The sequence below is a fragment of the Hipposideros armiger genome, unplaced genomic scaffold, assembly GCF_001890085.2.
Source record: "Hipposideros armiger isolate ML-2016 unplaced genomic scaffold, ASM189008v1 scaffold_218, whole genome shotgun sequence".
Taxonomy (NCBI): domain Eukaryota; kingdom Metazoa; phylum Chordata; class Mammalia; order Chiroptera; family Hipposideridae; genus Hipposideros; species Hipposideros armiger.
This window is the reverse complement of record NW_017731568.1, coordinates 1,485,581-1,498,083: the sequence shown is the minus strand read 5'-3', so window position 1 is coordinate 1,498,083 and position 12,503 is coordinate 1,485,581. Positions and strand designations below refer to the sequence as shown.

Genomic DNA, 12,503 nt, shown 5'->3' with positions numbered 1-12,503 from the left:
AGAAACCTGAGAATCATCCTAAATATTTACTCCTTCCTTAATTCAAAAACCAATTGCTCTCGAAAATGAACAGAGTCCACCTTAGTTTCTCTCACACTGACATCTTACCTTCATCCTCACCATTATTGTCTTGGTTTGAGCCTTCCCTCTTTCCTAGGGATCTGCCACAGCCTCTTAAGCGATCTCTTTGTCCTATTTAGGTCTTGTTCTCTTCCAACCCATTCTTTAAAAGGTTGTCACTGGGATCTTCCTAGAGGTGATTCTGATCACACTGTCTTGCTTTAATTCCGTGAGTAATCATCACCAGTCAGGAGGGGTACCGATTTAGCAAGGCACATGGCACCCTTCATTATCAGCTCCTTCTCCTCCTCCCACCCAAATACTTCTCCAGTTTCTCTTCTTCTGCCACATATCTACCCATCTGTCTGGTCATACTAACCTATTTTCAGAACAAGCCATGCTCGCTCTCTCTTTTCTACACTTTCATACGCACTGTTCTCTCAGGCTGAACCAGACTACTTTGCCTGATCTCAATATTCAGCTATCAGGCAACTTTCATTGACTCTGCAGTCTGACTTGGATGTCTCTCTCTTTTCATAGTCTTTGGGACAATTCTATTTCAAAACAGTTAACATATTATATGTAGTTAGTGGTGAACATATGTGTCTTACCTACAAGACCACAAACTCCCCAAGGACTATATTCAGTTAATTATATTCCCAGCCAGTATAAGCCTAGTGCCTGGTATATATTAAATACCCAACACAAGTCTGTACATTTCAAAGATGAAGAATCCCTATATCTCCTTACTTTTTTTAGTACCTAGATAATATCCTTTGGGATTTAAATTATTCTGTTGAAGAGATGCTGATACGTGTATGACATATTTAGTGACAGTACATTTTGCATCGAGCAGGGTATATATTGATCCTCTCTTCAGAAAAAAACTACAATATTAGACTTTTTCATTGTGAGTTCACTTGAATCTGCTAGTAAGCAACCTTAGGATTTTGATGATGAATAATATGATCACAAGTAATGATTTCTGTGATAAACACCAATGATATGAATGTGAATATCTCATCAGAGATGCCACCATTGGTGTGAGTTGCAAAATGATTTTCTAAAGTCTCAAGGGTATGACAAAGGCATCCTGGTCATTTCCAGGAATCGTTCCCTCAAAATATAGGAGGTTTGGCCACTGCTTTTATAAATATTTCAGCATATTTGATAGGAATTGACAAATAATTATCCTACTATCTAGGTGATTTGTATTTATGTTATACCTGGCTCTTAAGAAGGAGCTACTGTTCACTTTCAGCTCATTTTCGAAGCCCACAAGGAAACAGTCATCAGCAAGAGACAGGCATGATAGCAGCTATAGGCCAGTCAGGATATTCCCTTTAAATTACCCCATTCCCTCATGCCAATTTCCCTTACATGACTTGTGAAAATCTAATTTCCTATGATTTCATTATTGTCCTGAGGATGAGAAGTAAAGCACTGAAAATGGGCTGTTTAGAGGATAATGATCTCTGTACTTGACTCTCTTAGAAAAAGCCTTGCAAATAACTCCCTTCTTTTTCTCTGGTGTTCATTTACCCCAGGACAGGTATGACGCAAGGCAAGCCTGGGGGTGGAGCATAATTTCAAGGAGCACAGTCTCTGGACTGGTAAGAACTGTTTCCTCATACCGTCCACCAGAACTGGAGTGTAATGTTATTTTTCTTGTGGCATTAATTAGCACAGATTGACCCTGGTTTAAGGTAGTTCAAAATTTTGTGGGAGAAATAATAAATTGAAGCATCTCCATTAACTGCTAATGACGATACATACATATTGTGCCCAGATACCAAGAAAGTGAGTCAACTTTTAGGTGCTGAGCTTGTAATGCACAATTTAGCATTATATATATTTTTTTCATCTTGAATTAGCTGTAAGTTTGTGTATTCTATTAAGTAATACTGGCTTCAAAAAATTTTTAAAAAAAAACCAAGTCAATATTTGCAATGCAAAACAATCAACTGAGGCCTGATGTAAAACTTCTGTATTCATATATATCCATAAATCTATCCAGACACCTCTCAGTCATTCTACACTTCATTGGTTATGGAAATGCTTCAATCTAGCTTTAGATTCCAGGGTTGCTGCAGGCATATGATAAATACAGTGAGTTCTCTCCTTTCCCTACAAAAGGAAGAGAAGCCAAATGCAGTGGGGGAGAAGGACTATGTAGAAAACACTTTAAAAAAACCCGGGCCCGATTGTTAAGAGCTGGCTTGGGACTCCAGAGGGCCCCGGTTCAGATCCCACATATGAGGGCCAGTGACACTGCCCTCTACAGCTAAGATGCTGAACAACAGCTCAACCTGGAGCTGGGCTGCCATGAGTCGCCGGCGACGGCGTAGGCTGCAGCCCCTGTGGCAGTGGGTTGCCACGGGGCTACCATGTGTAGCTGCGGGGCTACCGTGTGTAGCCAGCAGCCAGCGTGAGCGGCCAGCAGCCGCAGTGAGCGGCCGTCCAGAAGCCGGCGACTGATGTGCCTTGCCTGGGAAGAGCGCAATGATGTTGCCAACTTGGGCCAGTGAAGTAACGTCCTCCACAACTAGACTGAAGAACAAAATGACAGCAACTTGTCTGTTCCCCTTCCCCCAATTCCCCAGCACTGTTCCCATCCCCCAATTCCCCAATAAACATCTTTAAAAAAAAAACCAACCTAAAAATGCTCTCAATATCTCTCATGTTGTTTCCAACCTTTCTTGACTTTCCAGCAGGTAAAAATTGTATAAAAATGTCTGATATTTTCTACCCATCACCAGGAATCCTTCGTGTTAGAGATGTGAATGGGAAATTTTAAAAACAAAATCCAGGTGTCTTAAGCCCACCATCCTGACTCATACACTAAGGTTCCATCAGCAGTGATGTCTGTATATGGCTAAAGTTGATACAGTCATTTTTGGGGGGTGTGTGTCACTCTGATCAAGAGAGCTTGGGAAAGATCTTCACACAGCAAGGATCTTTTATGATTCTTCACTCGTTAGCTCCCAACCAAGGCCAGAGTTTCAAGGTGAATTTAGGCAAAAGGGCATAATACTTGAGAACCAGAAACAAAGCTTCAAAGATAGAAAATTTGTGACTGACTGGTAGCTTTAGTAAAAAATTAGTGTTAGTAAGCATTCCACCCATAAAGTTTGACCCCCTGTACTCCATGCCATTACTCAGTTTGTGTTTAGGGGGAAGGCAAGAGTTAAAAGTGTAGCTTGTTTAAATAAGGAAATCGAAATTTGTAGATGGATATGTGTTTAGTGTACACAGAAGTTGAAAAATGTAAAATATCTGTATATTTTTTTCCTATTTGCTATCAAATACATAGCAATGGAGACACATCTGGAATGCATTTTTATATCCTGTTAATCTACCTGGCTAGAAACACATAAATCCAATCTCATCCTGGTGTTAGATTTAAAGTGTAATTTTTAACAAATCAAATCACTGTAGCCCAGCACTCACAGATATCAGCACTCCACTCCAGGAAGCATAACATTTTATTATAATGTTAAATAATCTGTGTAGACACATCCTCCTTCTGATGTGTTATGTATCAGATAAAGGGAACTGGGGTGAGTGTACAGGGCCTAGTAGATAGGAATAGAAGACAGAGCGCTATGTACACCAAGGTCAAATGGTTGATATATTTGTGTAAGGGTTCTATGGAAAATGCTTTTATTCTCAAAATTAAATAAATTTTAATTATGGGCTTTCTCATAAATTGTAGTAAGTGAAAGACTGCTCACTTCTAATATGTGGATGACCTGGATATATTACACAATATTTTCTAAATTGTTTTAGTGATAAAATCTTAACTCCAACCCCGTCCAGAAATGAACTCAAATTTCTTCCGAAAGTATGCTAGGAAAAAATTGATTTAAAAACACTTTATATATTATTTGATTTAGACCCCCGCCAAAATTTTCCTGTGAAGCAAGCACACCAACTCAGATGAATTATAATCCGTAACTGAGGACAGCAGAGTTAAAAAAAGCTTTACCAAAAAATGGAAAAGTTTTGACTTGGAACCTGGCCTTTTGACACTAAGTTTTCTCTATGACTAACCTCTTATCAAACACAAAATCGGTTTGAAAAATCTTCTAAGTTCATTTTCTTTTTCTTATAATCTTTGTTTTCTTTTTCCTTCATTTTTGGCATGTATAAACATAATTTATGGGCTTTATTTTTTGGAACATGCAGAAGACAAGATTACCTTAGAGCTGCAAAACATCTCTTATTTAAAGAAACAATTCCATATAAATTCTTCATGCAATAAAATACAAAGAAAGAAATATTTGAAGAAATAAAATGTATTTGATGAAACAACGGAAGTATCAACTAATTTCTTACTACACACGAAAAGAGGAAAATATTCAAATTTTCTATGTTTTTCTCTAGAGAAAGTAAAATTGACTCCTTCATAATTAAAAAAATCAACAGTTTACAAAATTTTTCATTTTTCCCACCCACACTTAGCAACATTATTCTCTGGTTTTCTATCATAATGATCTCTTCACCTACTTTTGATCATCTTTTTAGACTAAGAGAACAAAGTCATGTATTTACGAGATAATATATTTAATCTTGCTCCCAGAAGACAAATTACCATGTTTTTAAGAAAAAAAGGAAGGAAGATAAGGTATACTTAATTGTTTTATCGGCATGCTCTGCAATTCTGTACCCCCTTGGTTTCTTCAATTGTGGCTATACCATTTGTTCAACAAATATTTACTAAATGCCAACCAGGGGCCAGGAATATGTTCGGCCCTACCTCAGTCTTGAGGTCAAATACATGACCTTTTTTATGATGAAATTATATCTCCAGGTTCCTACTCAGGAAATTCAACATGAAGTTATTTGATTTTGTTCCTAGGGGCTAGACTTACAACTCTGTGGTAGCCAACTAATCACATCAAATAAGTATGGAACCTCTGCTCTATGCCAGACACTGCTAAGTGTTTCACAAATTGTCACACACTATTCTCATATCTATGAGGTTTTCTAGATAAGGAAACTGAGGTTCAGAGAGCTTAAGTAACTTATCCAAGCTCCTAAGAACTCTTCAAGTACACGTCTGATATTTGAATCCAGGCAGTCTAGCTCTAGAGCCTATGTTCTTTCTGTCCTATACTATGTTATATGCCGCCTTAATTCTTTCCTTGGACTCAAGTCCACTTAGGACTTGGCTGCTGCCTGTTCTCACTAGCATCCTTCAGGGACCATGCTACCTAAGCCTACTTCTTGTGATCTTACAGCCCATCTGGGAATGCTGCCTGGATTTCTGAATGCTGCCCGTTGTTGGTCTCTCACCACTGTACGCCACCCTATACCTGTTATGACGTTTGCCTTAACAATTTGCCTTGACAATTCGGATCCTCTATCTACTTAGTGACAGGACTTCCTCCCTACAGCCTATTCCATTTTTGAGCCCACTACCACCTCAGTGTTGCTCTGTGTTACCAAATACCCGCCCGGTCTTGAGGTTTCACTGCGTTTCAAGGTAAAACTTGGACATGTTCTCTGATTTCCTGTGCATCCAAAATACAAATTTTACCCCTAGGGAAGAGCTTTTGAGACATCCTGTAACATCTGGAACAATGAGTGGTTATTCTACAAACTTTTCCCATTCATCAAATACCATATTTTTTTAAATTAAAGCCTAAAATTTGATGATTTATACATACAAAAGGTATTATAACAAAAGCCCTGAGAAAGAATTTAAGGAAATACCATATGTAACTTAAGACAATTTTGTCAAATGTTAATCAAGTATCTATGATGTCTTTACTACTGTGCGAGGCCTTGTGGAAGTTGAAAAAAAATAAGACATTGCTGAGACCTTGAAATTCTTTAAAATCTGATTATTACATAAGAAGCATTTGCTAAGTATTAAACTACTGCTTTATACTAAGACTTGAAACTATAAAAAATAGGAGATATGGAAAGCAGCTCAAGGCAGTGAGACAGGATTGGAGGATCCTGGAGGTCAATCGAACATTGATGAGCCAAGTAAACCAACACTGGCATCCATCTTGGGATTAAAAGCTGAAGAGTGGTCAGTGGTTAAGAGTATGACAAGGACAATGACTTAAACAAAAATGAAAGACTCAGTTGAATAGGAGAGATGGAGTCCATGAGATCACCTACAGGTGTTAAAAGCCAAGACAAGTAGATAGGTTTAACGAAACAAGAAAAAGAAAACTAAGCTAGGGAGAGGTAAGACGGAAGCCCACTAAAGGCTCATCAGATGGTGGTCTTCAGGGTGGACCAGGGGAAAAAGAGGGCCAGGAAGATGATAATTGAGTGAGAAGAAGGAGAGGGCTCAGCTATCAGGAATATCACCAGTTCCAGTAATCAAAGCAGGAACGTAAAAGTCTGCTTTAACTAGTGGTGATGGAAATGCTAGGGCTGAAGCCAACATGACTTTGTAGAAAAAGAAGAACGGGGGCATTCTGACTGTCACTACGAGCTGAAAATAGTCTCTACAAAATTTGTCTTTACTTTTTTAAACATTTTTTTTTTTTGCAGTGAGGATTATAAAAGCTTGATGCACGAAGCGAGTACATTCCGAAAGAGAATGGATGTGGCTCCAAAGTTTTCTTGCCTTTAAACATTCTTCTCCATAATATGTCATCCCTGAATCCTGATCTGTTCATAACAATTTCTTTTTGAAAACCTTTCAATAATTCACAATCACCCAGGCATAATAAAATTAAATTGACTTGGCACACTATCTAAGTTCTCTATGAACTCACACAAAACCCAGTTCCTGGTCTTACTGCGCACTCTGTTTCATCACAGCTGTCTCCAAACTAAGGTAGGCTCTTGGGAATGGAACAAGTTTTAAGAGATATGTAAATGGAGAGAGAGTTTCAAGAAAATCTGTCCTGTTTACATCTGTATCTCTACTGCTTGGTACATGGGGAGCATTTAATAATTATACATTGAATGAATAAGTGAATGAATGAATGAATCATAAGCGTCCATAAATACTCTCCTAATACAGATCTTCCTAAGAATATCCCTGTGGTCTCAAAATTCCCCATTCTCAAGTTTCCTTTTAATGATTTTTATCGCACTTTCCAAAAAAAAAAAAAAAAGGCATGCTTCTCACACATTCCAATTATTACAAGGGTGCCTCTCCATATGAAGGAAAATCCTCTTAGAGAAAAATAAACAGAAAATTTGAAATACTGTGTTGGTCTGAAGTGAATGACCATAAGAACTTGGAAATCAATTCTTTTGCAACTCAGTTTCTAATTCATGCTTTCAACAAAATTAGAGAAGAATTTACTAAATTTATTAATAATGATTAAGAAGAATTTCTGAAGATAAATCACTTTTTTTTTGGCTTACAGCTTGGCTCCCACATTTTTAAAACAGAATAAAATTGTTGCTGAATTCTTGTCTAATTCAAACAATCAAGTAAAATTCACCCACCAATTTATTACCTATATTAAAAAAATCAATTTCGTTAGATAATGTATTTCAGTACGTTTTATTTTTTGTGTTTAATAAGCATAGTTCAAAATTTACAAAATATTTATCCTGCTTGATAAAGCTTGTAATGATAAGTTAATCCAGGAGAACGCTTTAAACATTTAAAGTATAATAAAAATTTAAAACTAATGCTTATTTTTATTGCTAATAATTATGAAGGGGACCAATAAAAGACTTCCAAGTATAGGTCCAGCCGTCCCTGCCCCAGTGCCCACAATTGTCATGCTTGTTACCCCCTTTGCCTTTGTCCTGGACCTCTGTTTCCATCTATGTTCCAGAGAATGTGTGCGTGCAGCGGGGTGGGAGGAGGAGCAGAGGGAGGGCTGGAGAGGAAGAGTAGATGTCAAAAGGAGGAGGGAAAGAGGGAGCGAGGGACGGAGAAGGGGAAAGAAAGGGAGAGCGGAGATGAAAGAGACCCAGAGAGATAAAGCTTGAGACCAGAAATAGTAAAAGGGAGAGGGGAACGAGAGAGAGGGAGCAAGAAAGAGGGAGGGAGAGCGGGGGAGAGAGCGAGAGAGAGCTAGGAACTGGACTGGGAGGAAAGATAGATTAAAAAAAAACAAAACAAAAAACTTTCAAGTATTAAAACACATTACATCAGAATATAATTTTGTGGGGAAAATGCAGTATGTTAAAAAAAAGTTATAAAATACACTATTGTTAAAGAAGTGCCTATTCATGCGTTTTTTAAAATTATTGATGATGAATGTCAAATGTCTGATATTTAGATTCTAAAGCATATATTTAAGGGAGTGATATAATAGCTTTATTTTCAAAGAGCAAGATTTTCAATACACTACAAAATTAAAGCTCTTTAAACTTTTGACAAAATTGTTCTGTCAACTTAAAAATATACAAGCAGGTACAAAGTTTTTTAGAATTGTTTTGGAGAACAAATGATGAAAAATATTTGAAGAGCGCTCTTCTCAAATGATCTTAAGTTTTCTACTCATTTTTCATAGAATATTTATTTTGCTGCAGCTGCCCTGCAGCCTAATGGTCCTTTCCACCATTTCTTTGGTTATCAAATTCAAGATTTCATCAATGCTATATTTCTCTTTGAAGCTCTCCCTGATTCCAACTTCTGGCTTCAGTCATAAGCCATGACATCTTTCATTATGCTTCCACAGCTATTCTGACTTGTGGCTACTTGTATCTGACTGCCCAAATAGATGATAAACATCTTACAGGGTTTCATTCATTTTTATATGGCCCAGAGGCCCAGCAAATTGCTTTGTATAAAGGAAGTGCTTCACTTAATATTTTCATTAACTGAAGGAAAGGGGTGCCTTGCCTAAGAAAATGCAAGAATGATAGCAAAGTAGACAAAGTTAGGGAGAGAGTATCTTGTAGGGGTAAACATTTGCTTTTAGGCTGGTTAGTCTGAGGAAAGAGTGGTGTAGAAAGTGAAGATGTCCTATGGTCAGAAATATGAGACTATAGTGCCTGTGAAAGATCAGAGCTCAAGAGATTAAGGAACAACCTGCGAAGAGATGACAGATGACTCTTAATGTGGATGACCTCACTCTGGGAAGGAGTTCCAAATTAGCACAAAGTATTTAGATGAATGGAAGGAGATGTTCAAGAAGAGAGCTGGAGGAGCTAGCAGGGAAAGAAACAGGATCTGGTAAGTGCAGGGGTGAAGTGAGGAGAGAGACTGAAAAAGGAGCAAAGGATCAATGCTGTTGAAGGACTAAGATTAGTCAAGTGGGACAGACAGAGACTACAAAATAGCCAACGTGTGCTAGATGGGTAGGGGTAGGACATAAGAATATGAGAAAAAAGAGCCTTGCATTTTCCTTAAGAAAGATGTGGCAACTGGAGACAAGCAAGGAATTTATGCACAAGAATGGGAAGCAGAGTACAGCACAGATCTGAAGTGCGGTGGTACAAAAGGGAGACTAGGACTGCAGCTGTGAGGGGGAGCCCAGGCAAGTCAGGGCCACTTTGTGTTGTTGCTGTTGGTTTGTTTTTAAGTGAAGAGACACTTGAATGGGAAGAGGAGGGCCTCGTAATAAAGAAACCAGAATGATAAGGTGAGTTTTATGAGATAAGTGCAAGGGGATACATTTAATTTATGGCCTGTAAAATTCTCATGTATTTTCTTGTATTTTGTATTCTGTACTCAGTACTTTCATAATTCCAAAATGCTTCCATACATTATGTCATAAACAAAAGCTTTAGTATTCTTCTATATAGANAAAATGACACCAGGCACAAGGGAAGGGGAAACTGGCCACACTGCAGTATCACAGCCCTGGTGGGAAAAAGACACAGGGAGGAGGAGGGAAACTTTCACATGCAGTACTACTCAGGGTCATTGATTCTTGCTACTCCAGTAACCTTGTAAGTCATAGATTCTAATATATTAAATTGGTCACATAGAAACATCTTTTAAATACCTAAGATATTGGATATTTGAAGTTATACTGAATTCTGCTCTTTTGCACTTGACAGTAATGAAATAAATTATAATGACTTACTGATGCAGAGTACTTATCTTAAAATTAGAAAATAAATTAATCAGAGACCCTAGCCTGCCAAGCTTGGAAAAGTTACGTTTTACCAGGTTTTTCTGACTGACTGGGAAAATGCAATTTCAAAGTAATCAACAATATCAAAAACTGCACCGTTTCCCCTTATTCCAGCTATCAAGAACACACTGACATTTTTCTGGGTCTGAACAAAGTCAAAACCACATGCTGCAGAAAGCAGGAAGACTGCCACACTTTCCATTCTGGCAGCTAATTCATGCAGAGTTCTCCAAGGCAGAAACTAGTACGGGGATGTTTTCCTGAATAGGTTTCTTCTTCTTTTTTCTAGGTATATATTTCTTCTAGAAAAGAAAGTTCTAGAGCAAAGATCATCACTTGTTCTTTAGCCTTTAGCAACAAAAATACTCAACTCCTTTTTCTCTGGTCTTCTATCACCCTTTTTTACTCCAAAGGAATCAGAAAACTGGTATCAGGCTGAAGGTATAAAGCAGTCTACTATCTACGGAAAAAGTGAGCCTGAGATAGATACTCTGTCAAATATTTTGCTAAGAATCCATTAGGAATGCTACTTGGGAAGGAAATGTAAGCTGTTTCTTTAAGATACGGCATTTTTCTTAGGAGTCCTTCAAAATTAATTTATGGGATTAGGAGTTTTACCAAAGAAATATTCCCAAATGTAGAAAATGATATGTATTTTTTTATTGGCTGAATTAAAGTTCCTTTTAGTATTATTAAAGATTCAAGTTAACAAGCACATATATAATGAAAGCAACTGGGTGGAGGAATGACGAGGGTGATTATTTCCGGAAGGGTCAGTCTCTCTGATTCTTCCCTCCCTCGCCAGACAGGGAACAAAAGTTAACTTCAGTCTCAGCGCTTGGAATAAGAAGAATGGAGGAAAAGAGCTGACAGTTATAACTTGTGGGTATTACAACATTTTCTACATTTCTGAACAAACTAGGATAGGCGTTTTACAAAAGAGAACTGGGGAAGAAATTCTGGAATCCAAGTTTTCAACACTAGTTGTTCACTGTGTAAATACTGAGAACGTCTCTTTGGTTTTTATCAAAGCTCTGTGAACTGGAATTGGTGCTTTTCTACAGTAAAGTGGAACAAACTGAGGCCATAATTTACTTGGGGCTGGGTCACAAGTATCTGAACGGAAAACAAAACAAACAAAAAAAGCGGTAAAAGAAATCCCGCTAACTGACGCACTATCAAACAGGATTTAGAAGCACAGGTGCGACTGCTGATGTTTTTTACCCACCTCCATTAATGGTCACTTCGCCAAGGCAGTTGTTGGGTACTTTCGGTGCACAGCGTTTATGGCAGTTGAATCTGCAATCTAATCACAATGTTTTTAAAAGAAAACAAAATTTGAAAAAACAAACAAGAATTCATCCGCAAGAGAGTTGTGACATAAATAGCAATTGCAAGTGGATTAATTTAAGGGTCAAAGTTTGGCCGGTGACAACTACTTGGCAGCAAGGTCATCCTTACCTTTGCACTGCAGGCCCTGCCTGAAAAGCCCCTTGAGAAGCTTCTTGCAGTACTGGCACACGGTGGGCCGCGTGTAGGAGTGGATGACGAACGTGTGCGGCACTTTCACTTTCGACATCAAAATCTTGTCGAGCTGAATTGGTCGTCCAATGTATGACTGAGAATTCGACCTCTTCTCTCGACCAATAAATGACTCTGATGGTGACTTTTGCTGTATGTTTGAAAAACAATAAAGAACAATTGAGATGTAAGAGACTACTTGATTAGTGTATTTACTTATTTATAAATCACGTTTTAGTTACCATTGTGTTTAGTGGTTTGGTCCTTAAGAATATGAGAGATATAAACTAAAATTATGTTTCTGTTCATTGATATAATTTATTGCCCCTTTATTTCTTGTTTGAGTTAGCTTGTTTTTATAGTCGGAAATGAAGAAAAGTGGAGAGCAGAATAATTGAACCAGATTTCTAGGACTTTCAAGTAATTTTTGGTTTTTAAAATGTAATTGAATTATTTCAGTACCAAAATATAAAGCTGAAAACAAAGAAAAGTGGTCTTTAATCCCACTGCACATATGACTTCATCGACATTTTTCTAAAAGTATCACATGCACATGGTTTTCTAGTGGTTACTTTGCAAGTGGTTCAGGAAAATAGAAAATGAAATGTAAATCTCTACCCCCCCCATCTTCCCTAAGTAGTACTTTATCTCTTTATCTGAAAAATGCCTAGTTTCTTTGGATTCTTTCAGAGAGAGGAAAAAAAAATTTTAAATGATTCTTCAGCCATATAAAAATAAAAGGTAAAATTTGTACTATCATTTTTATAATTGGAAAACAGCAACTAATGGATTAGACAAAACACACCAATATTGGTGTTTTGGTCATAATTATATCTCTGCACGTTTGTCTCTGTTATTTATTTATTTTAAATAGTTTCAGCTATACAACACAGTGCAATA

General features: G+C 37.5%; 1 protein-coding gene across 1 annotated transcript in view; it reads right to left on the bottom strand.

The window, feature by feature from the left end:
• PRKD1 (protein kinase D1) overlaps nucleotides 1–12,503 on the bottom strand; it is a 359,670-nt gene that overhangs the window by 37,428 nt on the left and 309,739 nt on the right. The window contains exons 14-16 of the mRNA XM_019654274.1: nucleotides 11,544–11,754; nucleotides 11,311–11,388; nucleotides 11,086–11,198 (exon numbers count right to left, since the gene is read on the bottom strand). Coding sequence (XP_019509819.1) covers nucleotides 11,086–11,198; nucleotides 11,311–11,388; nucleotides 11,544–11,754 — 402 coding nt within the window. The remainder of the gene's footprint in view (nucleotides 1–11,085; nucleotides 11,199–11,310; nucleotides 11,389–11,543; nucleotides 11,755–12,503) is intronic.